The sequence below is a fragment of the Phodopus roborovskii genome, unplaced genomic scaffold (genome assembly GCF_943737965.1).
Source record: "Phodopus roborovskii unplaced genomic scaffold, PHOROB, whole genome shotgun sequence".
NCBI lineage: Eukaryota > Metazoa > Chordata > Mammalia > Rodentia > Cricetidae > Phodopus > Phodopus roborovskii.
This window is the reverse complement of record NW_026126585.1, coordinates 6,974,408-6,996,842: the sequence shown is the minus strand read 5'-3', so window position 1 is coordinate 6,996,842 and position 22,435 is coordinate 6,974,408. Positions and strand designations below refer to the sequence as shown.

At 42.8% G+C, this 22,435-nt stretch overlaps 1 protein-coding gene across 1 annotated transcript; it reads left to right on the top strand.

The window, feature by feature from the left end:
* Positions 1-6,545: 6,545 nt before the first annotated feature.
* Positions 6,546-21,200, top strand: Insig2 (insulin induced gene 2). The gene is made up of 5 exons (XM_051203976.1): positions 6,546-6,933; positions 14,166-14,290; positions 17,869-18,035; positions 18,196-18,295; positions 19,521-21,200. The coding sequence occupies exons 1-5, from the start codon at positions 6,690-6,692 to the stop codon at positions 19,560-19,562; spliced, it is 678 nt and encodes a 225-aa protein (XP_051059933.1). The 5' UTR covers positions 6,546-6,689; the 3' UTR covers positions 19,563-21,200.
* The last annotated feature ends 1,235 nt before the right edge of the window (positions 21,201-22,435 follow it).

The window sequence follows — 22,435 nt, the reverse complement described above, 5'->3', positions numbered from 1 at the left end:
ATAGGGTTTTCATTGTTTGCAGAAAATTATCACCAAACAGTAGAGTAACATTTTTACAGACTAAACCTTGTGTTTAAAGCAGTAAGCTGTGTGACTGTTGCTTGCTTGATCGTTGCTGTATTTGGAGAGAAAAGAGCTTCAGTATTATTCAGGGAGTACATTTTTCTTTCTAGAGTTCTGATGCTGCTAGTCTGCAACTCATGTCTATGTGCTTTTATTTAAGGAGGGCTGACTTATGTCTTGAATTGTGGTTTGTAATGCAGGTGCTTATTCTGATTTGTGACTGCTGTTCTAATGAGCACAGCATGTGTTGAGAAAAAGAATGGGTGATAGTAATTTAACTTTACTATTTGGTGTCCAATCTGACCCAGTCCCCAAGGAGACAGTAATCCGAGAATGCAAAAAACTTACCAATGTGACCACTAATCGCTGAAAAATGATCTCATTTGCTTGCAATTGTTAAAACCTAATGGTTCTTAAGTTACTAGATTTAGACCAGGTGTGGTGGTGCATGCCTGAAATCCCAGTTCTTGGGAGGTGAAGGCAGGAGGGTCAGAGGCTCACCGTCATGAAGGCAGGAGAGTAAGAAGTTCAAGGTCATCTGTGGCTATAGATTGAGTTTGAGGTCAGCCTGGGCTGATGAGACCCTGCTTCAAAGACCAGAAATAGTGGGGGAGTCTCGATTCCAACTGGTTGTTACTGTATTTTATTTCTATATTTTTTCAAATACTTATTACCTGTTTATTGTTTTGGTGGTCAATGTAAACTTTGATTTACTTGTAAAATGTCTAGAGTTACTATGCCTCTCTTTTGTCTGAAAGCAATTGACAGGAAATCACATGGGTTAGTGTTTTCCCAGCTTTGAAGATTTGTCACTGATCTTGTCAAACTGCGTGAACTGTTTTTCTGTGTTCATCTGTATCCTTTATGGAAGTTGTAGATCAGGGCTCAAGGTAAACTACCACATGTCCTTTGGTAAGGTTTCCTCCCAGACCGTACAAAGCATTGCTTTGGAGTTAGTAAGTGCTCTTGAATGGACCTTAAATGCAGTTTCCTGTGCGGCACCTAAGTTGTTCATGCAATGTTTGTGAGGGAAGGTGGAGGGAACTCTGTTCATGGAGGCAGAGTAGCTGGCCAAATATGACCATCTTGCCAAGTTACCTAGCCAGTTTGAAGCCTGATTTGGTGGCTCAAGTCTGTAGTCCCCGAACTCTGGAGGACAAGGAAGGAGAATCAGGAGGTATGTAGCCTTGGCTACACAGCGCAGTCTTGTTTTAAACAACAAAAGGAAACTACATATTAGCTAGCCTATCTAATTTTGTATAATGGGAATTAAAAGCACCTGCCTATTTATTGACTCATTAGGAGCCATTGAGGTATTATGCTTTAAATTTATTTTCAGTAATCTACATTTTTGATGTAATTTAAAAATTCAGAAAACCAAATTTTGATTTAAGTATCATATATAAAAATATAGCTACATTTTTTCTTAAAAACTGTGATTACCAGAGACTTTAAAATAAATTGTGCTTCATTTGTTCCCAGAGCCTTTAAAATATCCCACCCTCCTAGTGTAATATTGAGATTATAAGCATGCTTTCTAAACTTTATTTTTAAATTTTAATTTATTTTTGGTATGATCATCAGTGTGTGGGGGGGGAGGGTTTGCATGGGATAGCACATATGTGGATGTCAGGACAATCTTTGAGATGTTGATTCTTTCCATCCACTTTAGGATTCTGGGTCTGACGTAGATTGTCAGTCAGGCTCTCATAGCAAGCTCCTTTACCCTCTGAGCCATCTCACCAGCCTATTAAACGTTGTTTCTTTTTTAATAGTAACTTCACTGTTGTCTAGGTGGTAGTGAGACCTTTCCTAGGATTTTCTGTCTGTTTGGCCAACCTGGTTATTATACTTGTTTATATGTAATTGTAGTAAAAAGATGGAGAAACGACCAGCCTTCCCCAAAACCAGAACTACATTGCTGTTTGTTTTGTTTTTAGGCAGTGTCTCATGTGCACAAGTCTAGCTTTGAACTTACTATGTAGCTGAGAACAACCTTGAGTTCCATATCTTCCTGCCTCCACCTCCCAAGTGCTGGGATTATATCCCTGCTCCAGTATGCCCAGCCAAATTAACTCTTTCTGATCTGGTTAAATCTCCTGAAGACTTTGTGATATTATTAAAGTAAGAGAGAGAGAGAGCAGTTAGGTTGATTATACTTCCCTCCTTCCCTCCCTCCCTCTCTCTCTCTCCTCCTCCCTCCCCAGGCTTGGACCACCACACCTTTCTGCCTGCCTGGGTTAATGGACCATTGTTGATTTTGGATACCGGAGAATTTTGAGTATGTGTGTAAACTCTGAAAAAAATGCATGCATACACATTTTTGTTTTTACTTCACAGGAAGCTCAGATACACCCTGGGATAGATGGTCTCCTGGCCCCCTTCCAGTCCTTAAATTTTAGGACATGGGTCGTGAAGTATTGTAGCCTTTATTTTTGTTCCTGGTAATTATGTATCATTGTGCTATGATGTAACCACAGTTAGTCCTTTGGTTCTGCTTCAAATAAACATGAAACAAACGCTGTGTTATTTTTAAAGAACACTTACTTGGGTAAAGTAGGAAATTGAAGAAGGGCTGCCAGGAAAGGTTGAATAAATAGCAGTGGGAGTAAACACAAATGAGCAGCTCTGGATGTCTTCACAGTAGACTGGCAGAATGAGGAAAGAAGTCTCCAGCAAGCAGCAGCCCCCCCCCCCCACTGGAGGACAGAATCTCCCTGGGGTATTTGGAGATACTGTGGGTATCACGAGTGGGGGAGGCCTGCATTTAGTGACCAGGAGCCAGTGATGCTGAATAATATGCCAGGCTCAGAGCAGTTTCCACACAGGAAGAGATCGTCTGCCCTAAGCTCACCAAGGCTTCTCTGGCAGTTTCTGACCAGCTGTCTCTGGAAATGGATGGGGATAGCCGATTAAAGTTATTTACCCTTCTAGAAATACGGTTGAACCTAAGGAAGGTATACCTTGCTGTTAATTCCACATTGTTTAAAAGATTATAGGCAGAACAAGTGGTTTCTTGACTCTGTGTTGCCCATGCTCTGTGGGGAGGGGGAGGGTGTTTATGCTTGCTTAGAGTCTACCGTTGGTTGCATGCAGTGTGTAAGGGAGCCAGTTGTGGTATTTTGTTTGTTTGCTTGTTGTTATTTTATATTTTAGAGCAGATTTTCATCTTGATGTATATTTATATTTTTATTCCATAGGATTGGACTCTGGGTTTGATTCTTTACACTGCACAAACTGGATCTGGTAGCACACTTTATCTCAGCTCTATGATGAGTAGGGTACATTCAGAAGGGGGCTGGTGCGGGGTGGGAGGATCAGAAGTTTAAGACTAGCATTGGCTATCCTGTGCTATGTGAAACTCTGTCTTAAAAAAACAAAGTTTGTTGTTTAAGTGTTCATTAAATGGGACTGAAAATTATGGTTTTTCTGTTTCATAATTGTAGTTTCTTTAAACGTTTCTCATTACATTTATTTATTCTGTGTGTCTGTACTTACATGTGTGGGCATGCACATGCCACAACATGTGTGTAGAGCTCAGAGGACAGTATGCAGGAGTTGGTTCATTTTGTCCACCATATGGATTCTGGGGATCAAGCACAGATCATCAGCCTTGGTGCCAAACCCCTTTACCTACTGAGCTATCTTGCTGGGCACCAGTCGAAATTTAGACAATGAGTTTTATTCCAAAATTTGCGTTTAAGGTAGTTTGAAAATTTGAATCTTAGAGGCAGTGTATTTTAAATGATTGGGTTCTAGATTTGGCTTTTTAAAGGACTGCTGAGCTGAGCCCAAGAGATTGTGAGCCTAGAAAAATGAACCTGGTTTAAACTATGTGGAGCAACTATCCCTGTGGGCTAAGCAGGAGGAAGCTTGCTGCATGCAGAGATACAGTGGAGATCTGATGGTGAATAAGACCAACTTAACAAGTTTATAGCCCGTAAAGCAGTCCTACAGATAATTACGAGGTAGCTATTAGAAGTCCTGTCTGTGTGAGATGGCTCAGCGGGTAAGGCTACTGTGCTAAGTCTGGCAACTTGGGTTTGCTCCCACAGGACCTACATGGTGGAAGAGAACTGACTCCCAAAAGCTGTCCTCTGACTTCCACATGGGCACTGTGGCAAGCCCTCCCACTCACGCACACGTATAAAATGAATTCATTCAAATAAAATGTTTCCGGGTTTACAAGACATACCACTTAGGTTCTACTGACTTACAGAGATGCCCAAGATGTAGTATAATTGGTTAAGATGAAAATAAATGGCAAAGCAACATGCCTACCTAGTGTTTTCACATTTCAAAACTGTTAGTTCCTTGAGAACAAGATAATGACAGTTTGAGAAGCTCATCACCATGGTGAGAGCAAGGGAGTTGGATGAAGGATTTGATTCAGGCTATGCTTCTTATCCGAGTACCTAGACTTAACCTTGCTTTGTTCTCATTACACTTAGCTCTCAGGGTTGTTGTTGTTATTATTACTGTTATTATCTTAGTTTTGAGACAATGTCGCTGTACAGTCCAGGATGGTCACACCTCCTCGTAGGGATACTGTGAGGGTTGAGTTGCCTATGTCAGGTGTTTGGAAAGGTACATGCGGTGACTAATGAGTTTGTGTTACTGCAAGGAAATACTGAAGGCAGGCTAACTTTGTAAGGAAAGCAGTTTTGTTTTATTCACCATTCTGGAGATTCAAGGGTGTAACTGGCTAGCATCACTTGTGTTCTGTTAAAGGGTCTCAATGGCAGGAGTGTGGATGAGAGGGTGAGATCATATCACCAGATAGGGAGCAAAGATGCTGAGGCCTCACAGACCCTTCCCTCCCAGAAGAGCCCCCAGCTACCTAAGAACTTTTTTTTTTTGGGTGGGTGTGGCTCCTCCTCCTTTTAAAAGATGTCTTTTAGCCCAGGTTGGCATCTATGTAGTTGAGGGTGACCTTGAATTCTTTATCATCATCAACATTGCCAACCCCCAGCTACCCAACCATCACCTATAGGTTTAGATGCTGCCCCTTAAAGATCTCACCTCCCAGCCTCATCACAGTGAGGCCTACACTGCCAACACAGCAGTCTTTTGGGGAGACCCCAGCAGTTCTTTTGTTAGAGGAGTGAACAAACACCTAGGCTCACCCTCAGAAGTAGTCAGTGGGCTGTGTTGCAGTCTCTTGGCACTTTTCCTGAGCTCCATTATAGTTACCCAGTGCTTGCAACACTTGCCTGACCACATTGCTGCAGATTGGGGGCACAGCTGTGGCCCTGGGAAGAGTGGCTGAGGTCTGGCTTTTCTTGCTGGTGTATGTGTAGGTGGGTGCTTGTTGGGCTGGTTTATTCAGTAACATGAGCATTAAACACGGGGATGGGTCCTTTTGTCCTAAAGGGCGAGTCACATTTTATTATCAGAAACTACAGGGTCTTCAGTCAGATTATGTTGGTTTTCTGAGAAGTACAAAATTGCAGCTGATGGAGTGGATGTTAGGCAGATGATCTAGAGATGTGGGTTTTCATCTTGTAGATCCCAGTAGAAGTATTTTTAATTACCTGATTGTCTATTCTCTGGGATAGGGAAAGCTGTTTTTCTATTGTTTCAATGCAGAGAGAGAGAGAGAGAGAGAGAGAGAGAGAGAGAGAGAGAGAGAAGATAATGGGTATCTTCTATAGTCCTTCACTGTTGTTTTGAGATAGGAGTAGGCTGTTTATCTTCTGTAGTCCTTCACTCTTGTTTTGAGATAGGAGTAGGCTGGCCAGCCAGTGAGCTCCAGGGATCAGAGTGACTCCCTGTCTCCAGCACTGGCATGCATCACAGGTACATGTCACCACACCAGGCATTTTAAATGTGGATGCTGGGGATGGTACTCCAGCACTGGCGTGCATCACAGGTACATGTCACCACACCGGGCATTTTAAATGTGGATGTTGGGGGTGGTACTCCAGCACTGGCGTGCATCACAGGTACATGTCACCACACCAGGCATTTTAAATGTGGATACTGGGGGTGGTACTCGGGGTCTCATGTTTGTGCTGGAAACACTTTTCTAGCTGAGCTTTCATCTTGGACCCTATTGGTGAGGTCTTTACTTTTAAAGGTTTGTTTTTATTTTATGTTTATGCCTGGTGTCCACAGAGTCCAGAAGATGGCATTGACTTCCTAGAACTGGAGCTGTTATGTGGGTGCTGGGAACCTGGGTTCTCTGCAAGATCTCTTACTGCCGAGCCGCCTCTCCAGCTCTCTAGCTGAGGTCTCTTAAGTCACCTGATGTGTCCCAGTAAATATACAAATAGCACTTTATTTTTTATTTTGTTTTATTTATTTTTTTCAGCATGAACATAAAGGCTTTTAAAGGATTTTCTTATTGAGTGAATAATTTAAAAAAATTAGTGTACAAACTTGTTGTTTCATTCTGTATCTGCTTAACTAGTACTGAAGGGTGAAAACTTGTACTAACATGTATCATATCAAACACATGCTGATCCTTTCTTCTTATCTCTTGTAGGGTCTCTGGTAGGTTCCACGTTCAGGCAAGATGTGGTACCACTGAAACTTCGATCTGCTTTGATTCACATACACTTCACCTCTTCTACTGAGGAGCCTTATTTTATTTTATGGCTTAGGCCTACTGAACTTATGAAATCATGGCAGAAGGAAAGACCGAGTCACCTGGGCCCAAAAAGCGTGGCCCATACATTTCCTCCATCACCAGCCAGAGCGTGAATGTGGTGATCCGAGGCGTGGTGCTCTTCTTCATTGGAGTGTTCCTTGCCTTAGTGTTGAACTTGCTCCAGATTCAGAGAAACGTGACACTTTTTCCACCTGATGTGGTCACGAGCATCTTCTCATCTGCATGGTGGGTACCACCTTGCTGCGGCACAGCCTCAGGTATGTGTGAGGCGTTGTGTTCTGGGTTTCTTACAAATGAATATTGTATTGTCTAAGTGAAAAAATGAGTGTGTGGGGGGGGTTGCACACATGTGTGTGGGTGTGCATAAACATGTGTGCCTGCATGTTGAGGCCAGAGGTCAGTGATGGCTATCTCCCTCAATTGTTGCCTAAGTTGTTTTTGAGATACTCTGTCACTTAACCTTGATACCACTAATTGGGTAGACTGCCTGGCCTTTGAGCTCCAGGGATCTGCCTGTCTTCATCTCTTCAGCACTGGGATTATAGTTGTGTGCCCCACAACAGCATTTTGATGGGTGCTGAGGATCTGAATTCAGGTCTTTATGTGTTTGTGGAAAGCACTTTACCCTCTGAGCTGAGGGTATAATTTAAATAGAGTGCCGTGGGCTCTCGGTTAGTATGTTTGATATGTTTAGCACATGTATGCCATCATGTAGTCTCCCTCTTTCCCAACAGGTGTGGGGCATTTCTGTCATTTCCAGATTCTTTTATGCTGTCTTGCATTCCTTTGCACCCCAGCCTGAGGCTACAGTGGCTCTGCTTTCTGTTCTCCAGGATTATTTATGCCTTCAGTGTTGTTCTTTGAGTCATCCAGTAGGTACCCTTGGGTACCTGATTCCTGCACCTTTAAAATTTAACCATAAAACCAATTATCATTTTCTTCATAATGGAGCATTTAACATCTTTGCTTTTTATCAGTTCATCTAAATATCAGTCTAAGTTATTTTGGTAATATTTGCTACTTCTTAAAAGTTTTGATGTATGGGCTATAATTTTGTGTTTGAAGCAGACAAAAACTGGATAAATGGAACAATTTTATTAAAGTTTTTATATATGTCTTTATTCTTGTTGCCTGGTTTTTAAATGTACCAGCAGAGTAGTATATACTTGGAAAGATCAATGAGGTAGACAGTCTTTGCTTAAAATCCTGATGGTCTCTTAGTGACTTCATCCATTTTCAGTAGTGGACCACTGTTGGTTAAATGGAGCCTTTCCAGATGCTCAAAGTGATGCTGAGTTCTGGAATGGACAGCTCTTTAGCTGTTTCTACTGCAAGGTCAGTGGGTCAATACTGCTTTAGATGATAACATAATAGAAGGTAGTCATAGCCATGTGGGAGAAAATGGCTGTACTTAGTGTACATGAATACCTTGTGACACAATGTGGGCACTTTTTGTCCTACACCCTAGAACTAGAGGTTGCAGACATGTCTGTCCAAAAGCTAGGGTTGACTTGTGGTATATCTTTAAAGAATTTCATGAAACCCGTGGCAGTGACACACCTCTGCTACATGGACAGATGAACATTGTTGCAGTCAGATTCCACATGGCTTAGATAGCCTTGAAACTGTTAGAGCCCTCAGTTAAGAGAAGTCATCATAGTGTTGCATCCTGGTTTGCTCGGGGTAATCCCTCTCTAAGAAATAGTCCAAATAGACAAGAGAACTTGTATCTTACCATTCTTTGATGCATCTACTGATCTACCGGTATTTTCCTTCATTTAAATTCAGAAGAGAAGATGTTTCCCAATAACTTCTAGTTCTTTTATGTCCTCCAAGATGCAGCTCAGTGTGCAGCCTCATCACTTGGGATCCTTGGGTTCCTAGACCTAGCAGCTATCCACTTTAGGGTCTCATCACTTCTACTGTAAAGGGACAGAGTCACCCATTTCTGTAGTGTGGTCCTTGGAAGCTGGTGGCGTCTTGAGGCTGGGCAAGTCTCACAAGCTTCTGTGGATCACACTCCATTTTCTCATCTTCTTTTTTTTTTTTTTTGAGGATTTGGGGTGGGGGATTTCTTTGGATTTTTTGATATTAAAATATAATAAGTTTTCCCCTTCCCTTTCTGTCCTCTAGCCTTTCCCATGTGGTTCACCTTGTTCTCTCAACTTCATGACCTCTATTTCTGTGATTGTTGTTTCACACACACACAAAACACACCCCTAATATGTAAATATAACCTGCTCTGTCCACATAATGTTACTTGTATATGTATATATTTTCAGTAGGTATAATATTTGTGTTAACTCTGAGAATTTCATACATATGCAATTTTGTCTTTTGTTTGTTTTGAGATAGGGTCCCATTGTGTAACTCTGGCCTGGGGTTCACAATGTAGACCATCCTGGCCAAAACTCTCAGAGGTCCACCTGCGTTTACTTCCTGAGTGCTGAGATTAAAGGCCAGTGCCACCACACTCATCCCATTCAATGTATTTTGATCAGATTCACTCCCTGCTCCTTCCTTACCCCCCATCGCAACTTCACATCCTCACCTTTGGCCTCCTCTCTTAATCTCACTGACTCCAAATACAGTTTGTGTTTCCCATATACCAATGGATGTGGGCTATCCACTGGATAGTGGCTCACCTACTTGGAGCCACATGCTCAAAGGAAACAGATTCTTCCTCTCCAGCAGCCATCACGGTTGGTAGCTCCTCATGGAGGGTGTTCCCTGCTCGGTGCTGGAATGTTGACAGGCATCGTCTTGTGCCGGCAGCACAGCTACTGTGAGTTCACACCAGGGTCCTCCCTGACCATTGGTGCTTACAGTCTTTCTACTCTATCTTCTCTGATGGTTGTAAAGCCTCGGAGTGGGGGCCTGTGATGTAGATGTCCAGTCTGTGCCTGAGCCCTGTGCAGACACTTAACCCTACACTTTGACCACTTGTATGTTTCTGTGTTAACTACCATCTGCTACACAAAGAAACTTCTCCAATGAGATGTGATAGCTGCACTGGTCTATGCCCATAGAGATACAGGTGTGTCCATTTAGCAAAATAATAGTAGTAGATTCTCCCTGGGGCTCGTGAGCTCCCCAGCTCTGGGTTCTTGGCATGATTTACATTCTCTGTATGCATTTTCTTGTGGGGATTCCCTGACATTCTAGCCATCATTGTACCCATGGGCGTATCTTAGCATGCCAGTTATTGTAGCTCACAGGGCTCATAGCTGAGTAAAACTGTTGATGACCCCTCCCCCCAGTTGCCTACACAGCACCTTTTAGTTCTCTGAAAACTAGCCGGTATGGAGGAGGCTTCCTGTCGGAACCAGCGTGACTTCTCCGTGCCTTGTGATCAGAGTGTGTGATGTCTTCATCAGAAGGGCCTATGCAAGCTTAGCAAGGCTGGTGTTGTTGTGGACTTCTTTATATGTGTGTTGCACCAGGGCCCGAATTGGAAAACCCCTTTCTTAGAGTCACCAAAGAAATTTATGAAGGGTATCTTCTTATTGTCCCGTTATATTTGAGACAACAAAATAAAAATCTCATGCATCCCAAGCTGGCCTCAAATCTCTGTGGTGAGACTGGCCTTGAACTTGTGGATATTCTGCTCTCAGTTCCTGGGTGCTGGGTTTGGAGGGTTACAGTTACCATTCCTAGCCCCAAAGAGTAAATATTTTAAAAGGCAATTGCCTGTTGTGGCTAAAAGAAGTAGAACAGGTGTCTCAGTTAAAGATTCTTCTAGTGAAACAGTTCCTCCCCTTTTTGTTCCAGAGGTCTCCATCCTCCCCTATTCCACCTCCATGGCGAGCCCACAGAGTTTGCATCATTCCTTTTGGTGGTCTGGCCCTACCCCTTGGGCTTGGAGATACTAGTCCTTTTTCTCTGCCTTTGTTACATACTCTTGACCACTTTTATAACACTCTGAGCCTTTCTGGACGTCAAGCCTTCCTTCAAACCTTACAGTTTCCCGGGAATGCTGTTTGTTCTGGTTGTCCCTTGGTTTCTTCAGGCACCTCCCTTTGATGAGAAAATTGTTTCCATGCTTCTGCCTACAGGGTCGCTTCCGAGGACCCTTCTGGACAGCTGCACACTTTACCCTCCTCATGTGCAGGCACAAGATGAGAGCGCCTCAGCAACTTGTCTATACTTAATCCAGCATTCAGTAGTGTCTGTCATTTTGCCAGGAAAACACCTCCTCTTGTTGATTAATATGTACATGTCTGGGCGTGCGTGCGTGCGTGCCTGCGCGCGCGCGTGTGTGTGTGTGTGTGTGTGTGTGTGTGTGTGTTTAAAGTACATTGTGGATATCAGACTCTGGTCCACGGGCTTACACAGCAAGCCCTTCACCGCCACCTTAGCCATCTCCCCAACCCTCTCTTTTTCCTTTTAAAATCCCCAGCAAATACCAAGACCGAGATACATTATCAGGCTTGAGTGTGTGCTGAATGAAAACATGCTGTGCTTCCGGCTTCTGCTGTAGTCTCCCAGGGAAGAGTCTTGCTGGATGGCCTGGCTGTCCCGTCCCCGATGTCTAACGTAACTGTGCTCCTTTTCTTGCCTCGCCTCTCACTGCACTGAGCACACCACCCCGGGAGAGCGACGGCGTACTACTGGTGCAGACTCCTTTTGTCTTTGGTCTTGGCAGACTGTTGCTGGGAATCACTTAAAAATATCAGAAGACACGCGATTTTACATCAGAGAGCCATCTGATTAAGCGGCGTTGTATTTGCATATGATTTTACACAGCATGATTTTAAGTCTCTTGTTAAAAAAAAAAAAGAAAAAGTGGTGCATAGAGGAGAGGAAGCCCAGACATACTCCACTGAGCTCTCAGACAGTGGATCCTCACTGTGCTGTGTATATTCCTATCAGCCTCTGTCTGCCATGCTTTTATTCAAAGGGAAGAAAGAAAGACATTTAATGGGAAGTGACAAGCTTCCCCAAATTCTCCCTCTCAGTGAGCAGCTGAGCACCATGGATACTCAGCGGATTTGGGTTATTCATTGGCAAATCCCAAGGTTGGCAGCATGGCCGTGCCGTTTAAATTCCTTCTTTGTGTTTTCCTTTCCCATGTCAGTTGCCTCTCACTTGCATAGGAACATAGTCAGTTTTACCTACTTATACCTTTGCACACACACGTCAGCGTCTGTGTGTGATAATTCTTTACCTATGGCGTCAGCTGCTGAGGAAAATTGACTTGGAATGACTTCTCTGGCCACAGGCAAACAGGAGAAAGATGCAGGGGACTGAGGAGAAATTAGCTGCTACATAGGTAGATGACAGATGATAATGGGTGGTAGATAGTGGATGGGCGGATGCTAGATGACCATTAGGTAGGTAGATGCATCAGTATTGGTATGCATCTATATATGTATATGCATATGTTGTATAGAGAATGGTAGAGCGACAAATGGGCTGCTCTATGACACCCTTGAGGAAAAAGTATCATTTAGACATGTTTCAATTATTAGGCATGCTTGTCATTTTAATCATGTAGAAATTTAGAAGTGCTGTCACTTAATCCAGTGGGATTTTTCACAGTAGTGTGTTTTAAATAGGACCATAACCCATAATGTGGGCTTTCTTTGTGTGTGTGTGCTTGTGCATGTTCATGCATGTGCAGGTACACATATATGTATGCATGTGGAGGCCCAAGGCTATCCTGGGCTGTCCCTGCCTGTCCCTGTTTTCTTTCTGGGTTTACACTCAGTTCCTTGGGCTTGCAAGGCAAGCACTTCACAAACTGAGATATCACACAGACCCGGGAACTTTCATTTTCTAGCAGCCATTGGAGCTCTGCATTGCTCAGCTTGTCACTCTGTCTCAGGGTGGCCTGTGAGCCATCAGTTCTCAGCTAGAGCTGAGGTGGAAAGAGCATAGAGCGCCAGTCTCATGGCCAGGTGACAGTAGGGAGGTCGTCTCTTTCCCGTGCCGCTGCATTGTTCCGCTTGCCTGTGGCTTTGAATAATAATTGCTTTCCAGTTTTCCCTTTTTACCCTTTTAATTTATATTTCAATTTTAAGAGAGTGAGTATTTGTATGGATTTATGGTGCAAAAGTTAAGAGTGCTTACTGTTCTTTCAGAGGACCTGGGTTTGGCTCCCAGCACCCACACTGGGTGGCTTACATCCTCCTGTAATTCAAGGGTTCCTGTGTTTGTTTCTTTTAGCTTCCATGGGTACCCAGGTGCACATGGACATACTAACAGACACACATGCATACCTAACAAACAAATTTAAAGAATAATCTCAGGCAAATAAATAAATTTCTCTTGTGGGCTTGGTAGATAGTTCAGTCAGTGAAGTGCTTGTCTTGGGAGCGTGAGGACCTACCTGTTTGGCCACTCATCACTCATATTAAAGAAGAAGAGAAGGCTGGGCCTGGTGGCCCATGCTTGTAATCCATTGCAGAAGAGATGGATGCGGGTGAGTCTCTGGGACTTATCAGGCCACTAACCTGGCTCCAGGGCAGTGAGAAACCTTTTCTCAAACAACAAAGTAGATGGTGGTTGAGGAATGACAGCTAAACACGCTCTTCACTCACCACATGCTCCTGAACACACTCATGAACATGCACAAAACATACACATAGATTTCATGTCTGCTAAGTAAGTAAAATGTTGAGATTTGGTGAGTAAAGTTGGGGATAGAGTGAGAATAGTTGAGGTCTTAGTCATGGATATCTTATAAACAGGTACTGTATTTATGATTACTCTCCCAGATAGGAGTCAAGATGTTTCCCAAAGCAAAAACCACACTGAGATTTTCTTCTTACCCTTTAACAGCAAACTCACATGTTATCTGTAAATTTGTATGGTTTCTTTGCTTGTTTTTGACACAGGTGTCAGAGTATGTGTTAAGTAGGTTGAGCTGTCCTTGAATTCAGAGACCTGTCTCCTTTTGCTCTGGTGCTGGCATTAAAGATATCTACTGTCTTACCTAGGAGATTTGTGGTTTTTATGTACCCGTGCTCTTCCTCCCTTCTGTGTGTAGAAGGAATATTCGTGGAGTCTCGTTGTCAGTAGAGTGGTTCTGGAAAGGTGGGGGAAGACTGTGAGGAGCGTGTGGGGTGCAGGGCAGGGCAGGGCAGGGCAGGGCAGTCAGGATTTTGGGAGCCTGGTGAGTTCACAGGCCTGCTGCCCAGCTTCTCTTTAGACTCTTCTTGTAACAAATAACACACTTAAGTGACTAGAGGGTAACCATGGGCTGACTTGGTGTTTGCTGTCATGTCTCGGAAGATAAGTGTTAGGAGCTGCATGAGTTAGCGTCTCTGGCTCCCTGTGAGTATAACCTTTAGGGTGCTGCAGCGTCCTCAGCCTTCTGCAGTGGTACTGCCAACCCTCGTTTCCCTTTGGAAGGTAAGTTTGAAGATGCCAGCAACGTTTTTCTTTTTGAAGAGTCTTGAAGGCAGTGGCTGTAGTGATTTGTATAGCCTAATTGATACCAGTGCAGTGCTGGTCATGACTTACTTTTCTTTTCTTCTGTTCACAGCTGTGATTGGGTTATTGTACCCCTGCATTGACAGGCATCTAGGAGAACCACATAAATTTAAGAGAGAGTGGTCCAGTGTTATGCGCTGCGTGGCGGTGTTCGTAGGTATCAATCATGCCAGTGCTGTATCCTTTATGAAACGTGCAGTAATGAGGCATCCTGCAACCCCCGTGATCAACTCTGATGTCCTCAGTCACAAGGCTGTGCTGACCCAGTTATTGAGACACCAGGGCAGCAAGTGTGAGGGGAGAGCAGGAGGTCCTTGTAGGAGCTCTGCTCCTTAGGCTACTAAATCCTTACATGTAATTTTGTTCATTCAAAAGCAGGTACATTTTCAAAGCTCCCCCAACTTTCTTTCTTAATTTAGGATTTTCAGGTAAGGACCCAGATAGTTTTAGGTACTAAAGTCTATTTTACATTTATTCATTTTAATCAGCACCAAAAAGCACCCCCTCCTCCATCTTCTTTATAAGATAGTGTCTTCCTGTGCTACTAACTCTAACTGCCCTTGACTTTTGACCCTTCTGCTTTAGCCTCTGGAGTGGCTTTTTGTTGCAGTTGTTGTTTGTTTGGGTTTTTTGTTTCAACATTTCTGTTTTGTAGTTTTCATTTTGAAACAATGTGATCAACTTGTTAAACCTGTTTCAATCTAGTCTGGATCGTTACCAGTGCGGTTCAGCCTCTCATCCTGACTTCATCCTTTTCTTTCATTTTGATAATGTTTATTGAGCTTGTTCTTGGACAGTTTCATACCTTTTGTGTACCCTGCTCGCTGATTGCTGTGATCCCCACCCTCTCTTTTCTCTCTCTTCTATTCCTCCCTACAGGGATTACCTGCATGGCAGTGGGTTTAGAAGTAACTGAGTTTCACCAGCATTACCTGCATGGCAGTGGGTTTAGAAGGAACTGAGTTTCACCAGCATTACCTGCATGGCAGTGGGTTTAGAAGTACCCTTTGGAGCTTGGTGGGCTCCTCATTGCGCGTACATCTGAACAGGATGGCTCCTGGTCCCTCAGTCCATCAGTAGCCAGTTCTTCAGCGGGAGAGGTGGAGGTAGGGCTCCATGAGCCTCTCTCTATCCATATTTGACTATCGATATGCCGGTGTAGACAGCCAGCCCTACGAAGTCAATTCTGCATTCACTGTTTCATGTCCAGAAGAAAGTATTCATTGTCCTTTCCGCATCTTCAGGCTCATTATATCCTTTCCACGTCCCCTTCTACAATGACCCTTAATCTTGCAGGGGACAGTATAGAAATCCTGTGTAGGAACAAGCACTTTGAGCAGCCATCTTTATCTGTATTTACCCCTTACTCATTTCCTTGCAAAAAGAGGCTTCTCTGATGAAGGTGGGGTAGCAATTTCCTGGAGTCTACATGTACATATTTAGAAGATGGCATGGCACCATGACAACAACAGTAGCATCACTAGGGCCTAAGCCCTCCATAGCCTTGGGTTCCTGCCTGGGTTTACAGTACCAGCTATGAAATGTGCACTGAGCTTGGAATATAAGAAGAGAGTGGTTGGTGCCCCCATCACAGTGGTACCACAGTGATACCTGTGCACGTATCTTGCCTGGGAGGTTGGTGTTGTAAAGCTCACAGATCAGTAAGATGCCTTTTCTCCCCCACAAACTGGTAAAGCCAGTTGAGCTTCATGAAAGCTAGCCAGCAGGGGGAAGCTTTCAACTGATACATTACACCTTGTGTTATCTTCAGCATAGGGTCTTCTCACCAACTAGCTCTGGTAGGTAACCAAGAGCAATAGTAAGAGGCGGAATTGCTTTGGAAGCCTCTGGGGTCTCCTTGGCCAACAACTCATCAAGAAGTGTCTTCCACCTGGCACTGGGGTTTTCATTTAGTAGCCCCTGGCTCTCAGGAGCAGCATTATCCAGACATGCAGGATGTCTCCCTTTTAATTCCTTCTGGCTCTCTAACTTAAATTCTCAGTTGGCTTACAGACTGCTAAGCTCCTGTGTGACTTTCCTACACCTTTCCCTGTCTCCCCTCCCGCAGCTTTTCCATGGGGCGCTAGGGCCCTCTTTTGCTCTGCTCGCATAGCAGTCCCTTTACCTACGGAGCCCTCTCCCCAGGCTCGCTGCTTTTTATCTTAAGTAGAAGAACTTAAACAGCCCTTTCTACAACTTTAAAAGCCTGGCATACAATACACATGTTTGGCTTTGTTCACTTTTCCCTCTGTTTATAAGTGAAATACTTAAACATAGCAATCTTAGCTGTCATGTCTACCCTTTAAAGAAAATAGAAAATGTTTACAAAATTTATAGCCAAGACTTTTCATATTAGGTTGCTTAAACTTTGGAAAACCACAAGGTATCGCTTCTGAAATTGATGTATTTGACCGGCTTATCCGAAAAGCCTCATTATTGTGCTAAATAACTTAATTCATTTAGCAAGATGGGCCCCATTATTCTTGTTTTTTATTTATGTGAATGACTCTTGCACAGAGGTGCTGAGAACCATGCGTTTGGAATGTACATACAAGGACAGCTAAAAGAAGAGAGAAACTTGCCCAGAGGAACTATTAGTTTCTTGATAAGTCAGCCACTCACAAGGACCGATCTTAAGAGAGTGGCATACAGCTGTCCTCAGAGGCCAAGGACTTGGCAAGCAAGGGTTTTATATGCTGCTTTAGTGAGAATGTGGGAATGGTGGGGGAAGTGTGGTGTCACTGGAATCGGAATATTTAGGGGGCAAAGAAAGGACATTTGTAGTACTGGCAAGGCCAGTTAGTTAGGTCAGATCTTTAGTCTAGTCCAAAGGTGGAACCTTTGGAGCATAGAAAATACCTTTTTAGTGACACTCAGAATTAAATTTTGTAGTGTAATCCTCTAGCTAAAAAAAAAAAAAAAAAAAAAAAAAATTCAGAAAATTGAATTTGTAAAGCTTCATTCTGCTCAGAGATTTTTTTTTTTTTTTTTTTGAGTAAAAGGGGCCATATATTTGTGAATAGATGCTCAAGTGTGTGCCAGAAATAAAATATCGGAGCAAAGTGCCTTGCTAGAAAGTCATAGGCACTAGAATAGTTTGGCAGGGGGGAAGATAATGTTCACTTCAAGGCTTTATCCTCAACAAATTAAAACCAGAGCAGTTGACATAATAGAAGGGATGCTGTGTCCTTGGTCCTCTTGTTCTGAACTGCATTATTATAAAATGTGTCTGTCAGTAAATCACACAGCCAATGTGGTACCTTGTTAAATAGCTGTCAGCCCTCCTATTTCCAAGTTCCTCTATGATTTTCAAGTAATTCCAAACTTTTTTGAGACGTATTATTCCTTTTCTTTTTTCTTCCTTCCTTCCTTCCTTTCTTCCTTTTTCTTTTTTTTTTTCTTAAAAAAGTGTTCTTTTAGTACTACGATCCAAAGTGCACATTTACATATTAAGCCATAAAGACACTTCCTAAAGAGTGCCTGACTTCACAATTAGAAATGTGTATAGCCATTTTTTTTATTAATTTGTCTGGATGGGGTACAAGAAGGCAGGATCTGTTAATTAATGCCCATCGTGTTTGGTATTTAGACATAGTTTTGCTTGCACCTAACTTCATGTGTTGTGATATAAATTTGGGGACACTCCTGAAGAATCCAGTCCCTCAAGAGTGGCCTCTCTCACTAGAGAGAGCCGAACAGTCCGTGTCACCTGCTTCCTTGTCTTATGATGGCTCACTCCTTAGCACTGGTCTCAGAAAGTAGACTTCGACAACAACTTCCAGTTTTCCCTCACACTGGCTGCACTGTCAGTAGGGCTGTGGTGGACGTTTGACAGATCTAGAAGTGGTTTTGGCCTTGGTGTTGGAATCGCTTTCTTAGCAACTGTTGTCACCCAGCTGCTAGTCTACAATGGTGTTTATCAGTAAGTATTGTCCTTCGTGTTACCTGGGTGCTGTATTCAAAATTGGGGATCTCCATAGGGTTAACCAGTTTAATGTACAGAAGTACATACCTTCATTATGCTTGTCTTGAGTGCCCTTGTCTATGTTCTGTGGACTGTTAAAATATTTCTATTATTCTAGGTACACATCTCCAGACTTTCTGTATGTCCGTTCTTGGTTGCCATGTATATTTTTTGCTGGAGGCATAACAATGGGGAACATTGGCCGTCAATTGGCAATGGTAAGCTGAGGCCCATGCAGTGTGAGTTGCATGATACCATTCCTAAAAATGACCATCACTCAAAGGAGAGCATCGATGAAGACCATGTTCTTTGAACTCTCTTTTGTACTTTCATTGAAATAAATCATTTGGGTGAATTTAATCTGAGGAGTGTTAATACCTGAGGAACAACTAGAGAGAAAAGAAAAAATAGGTTATGGGTAGTGTGGTAGAATTTGCTGACCATATAGTGATATTTGATTTTTGTTGCTTTGTTTTTTATTAGTTTACAGTTTTCTATTCCATCAACAAAGACTATTTTTTTTTTTCCTTGATATAAAGTCTCAAGTAGTGGCCTTGAACTGACCTTTGTAGCCTAGGAGGACCTTGAATTTCTGGTCCTGTTTCCACCTCTTGAGTGCTGGAATTACAGGCCTGCCCCGCTACACTGGGATCATGTGGTCCTGGAGATTGAACCCTGGGCCTCTTTCATACTCAGCAAACATTCATCAACTGAGCCACACACAGCTTCAGCCCCTGGTAAAGGAACAGTTTTAAAAATGAAAAGGGCATACTATTATTATAGTCTTTATAAATTAAGACTATCTCAAGCTGATTAAGATACTTGTTTTAGTTATAGTGGAAAAGACACTGTGATAACCCTGGTCGTGTGGCAAGAGTTACACAGTGACATTCAGAGGCCACAGCAGTAACTGCTCTCATTTGAGCTTGGCCTGCTGGGAGAATTGTAATTTACTTGCTGTCGTTTTGAAATTCTGAGCACCCAGTTCTAACTCTGTGCATTTCCTGTTTTTAAAACTATTCATTTTGGTAGCTGTACTTTTAGAATATCGTTCTAATTTGGACCCTTTATATTGCAATCTATTTTTCTGTTTAATCATAGAGTGATTTGAAATAATGATTTGAATTCAGTATTGTCCCGAAGTTCATGGCTTGCGCTTGGCTGATCTCTGAGGTCACAAACACACTGTGCCCTTTGTGTCACAGGTTTGCCTACAGCACCAGCTATTGCAGTTTTCAGTATGGAAATTGTCATCTTTGATGTCCTCCACTGCTGTCTGTAGGTTTTCACTTTAAGAGTGCCATTGTGTAACTCCTAGTTCTTTGAGGAATAAAGTGAACACATATTAAATCATCCCTTTTATAGCTTTTTAAATTTGTTTGGAAGTTGTAATTCACAAGTGATTTTAAATCTGTTAACCTTTTGACCTTTTAATCTTTGCAGTATGAATGTAAAGTTATTCCTGAAAAATCTCATCAAGAATGAAGAAGGCAGAATCTGTCTTTTCTCTAGGAGGCCATGGGAAAGCGACGTGTATATGATAGGCACACCAACGAAACTTTGGACTGTAAAATTGCGAGGATGCAGTTTTTCCTTGATTGGTGTGTGTGTGTGTGTGTGTGTGTGACACACACAATTCTGCAGTCTGTGATTGCGATTGCTTCTGTAAATCAGTTACCAACCTTTCGGTATTTGATTTCAATAAATGTAAGATATATGTGCACTACATGAAAGATATGTTTATGAGTACATGAAACTTCTAAATTTTTTAAACATACCATGCATTGTATCACAATGTTGATGTGCCAAACTATGCTATTACTATCACAGAGACTAAGGATGCTTTGAACAATTAGAAATTTAGTCAGGCAGAAGAAGAAAGCTAAAAACAAGCAGAAAGCAGCTGGGCAGCTGGCCTTTCCCTCTCACTGACTGTTGTGCCTTTTCCTGATTCTGATCAGCTGCGTGCATTGTGAGCACCCACATGCGCTTAGTTTCTGTTGCTGTTGTTTCAAAGGTTTAAATCCTAAAGATGGGCGGTAACCGTGAACCTCCATAGGGTGGCATTAAACCTGCGTCCCTGCAGGGATCCAAAGAATACTCTCCTGTGTTGACGGACACTACCAGAGGTGTTTGTGATGTCAAGGGAGGTTATGAGCATGAACCTGCTTTGAGTCTCAATTTGGCCAAACACCGGTAACTAAAAATTAGGGGATTTAACCACATAAATGTGTTTGGGGAATACTGTGTAGCTTTCTCTCTGCCACAGAAGCCAAAGTGATACCAGCTGTCATTTGTTATGAAGTTCCCAGCTTTAGCACGTGGATGATTAAGGAATACCAAACAGATCACAGTGAAGGTGCTGAATTATTGGTTTCAAGAAAGCAGGCCATGCTGGTGGGGCTGGGCCTTATAACTGACTAGCTCTGGCAGGCCCAAGTTTGTTACCTTCACAAGTGCAGTCTGAGGATGGTGGATGCCTAACTCCCTGTGTCCCTGAATGGTCCTGTCCTTGGAGATTGAATCAAGAGAGCACTTCACAGAGCTTCCTGGCACATCTCATTAACAACTCCTGCCATTTACTTACGGTTTAAGTATATCAGCTGACTTTCCACTTGCTTTTCTTTTCTGAAATTGTTAATTATCTGGCACACAAGGGTAAATTCTGAGTTCTGTGGTGTGCGTGTGCTTATGTGTTGTGTGAGAGAAAATGTGTACTTGTGTCTGTGTGTGCATGTGCCCATACTTTCCTACAGTGTCAAGTAGATATTTTCAGTTTTTTTGTTTTGTTTTGTTTGTTTGTTTGTTTGTTTTCTTTTAAAGCAAGGCTGAAATCTTATACTCCAGAGTGTAATGTGCTTTGTGTTCTCAGGCTAAGAGTGCGAACATCCCAAGAGTACTCCGCGTGGAATATGTGTTTGCAAGCCTAATGGCAGGCATGGCAAACACACTATCATTTATTATTCTGTCTTTCAGATGTTATTCATTTAGAACAAATAAGGTATATTTTTAGAATCAAATTTGTAAACACTATAAAATCTTTAATAAGTTATAAGGTCTATGATATGTTTACTTTGAAAATTGCTGTTGAAAGCAAGATGTATTAAATATGTAATTATCACCTTGTGTGAGTCCTTTTTTCTTCATGCCGTATATTAGAATATGGAACTAACTGTAGGCTAGTCTTATAAAGTTAATACAGGTGGTTGGATGTGCTAAGAAATGGTGAAAGAAAACTGAGCAAATCCATTGGGATAGAAGAATTATCAAATGAAAATGATAAGATCATTTTGGCAAAAATAAAATAGGTTCTTAACATTTTGATAACTATATAAATCTTTTTGCACTTAGCAATCTGGTAAACATTGTCAATGGTGTGTCTCTTTCCATTATTTGAACTTTTAGGAATTTGGGCCTCTGATAAACTGAGACTAAATTTCAAGGAAACAGTAAAAATTCCCTAGTCAGAGCCCTGCTCGTACTTCAGGAAGTGTTTGCTTCCTCCTGCCTTTTCATGGGTTCTGAGGATCCAACTCAGCTTGTCTGTGAGACAAGAGCCTTCCCTGCGGGGCCCTCTCAGTACATAGCCCCTGCCCACTGACTCTTTGCCTTAGTCTGTCAGTTTACACTGAGCCCCATGTCCCTGCACTGGGGGTAATGGAGACATTTCACACACCTTGTCTTCCATAGGTAAGGTGCAGACTGGGTCGGCTCCCAGAGTCCTTCTGCACTCATGCTTGGCTCATTTTCCTGAAGGCAGTGCTCTTGTGCGTGCCTAGTAGGTTCTGAGCCCGGCGTGTCTAGAAAAGCCCTTACCGGGCTTTGGAATTGTGGGTCCACCATTTCCTCCTTTCTCGTTTGGCACTTTGTGTGTTTGGGAGTGTGCCAATGTGTGCCACAGCTTGCAGGAATCACCTCTTTCCACCATGTGGGGCCAGGGGGTCACACTTGGATGTCAGCCTTGCTGGCTGAGTCCTGTCACTGGCCCCTCCCTTTGAAGAGGTTCAACCCCGTCTTCTGTTGTCAGACTGCAGAAGAGGAAGGTGCTGGTGCTGCCAGGGTAATTCTTGCTTTGCAGGCAGCTTTGTCATGTCACTCTGTCACTCTGGGTGTTTTAACTTGATTTTACCCACCAGGCTTTTCTTCTTTCTCCCTCCCTCCTCACCCACCCACCCCCACCCCTCTGGTTTATTCCATCTAACTTGAGATTCAGTGTGCAATTTCAGTTTGTGGGCCTATGTCTTCAATTCTGGAAAATTCTTTTCTCCACTTTTTTTTTTTTTTTTTTTTAATTATTTACTTGAAGTTTCAAGTATCCTAACCTGGCCTTGAACTTGCTGTACAGCCAAGGATGCCTC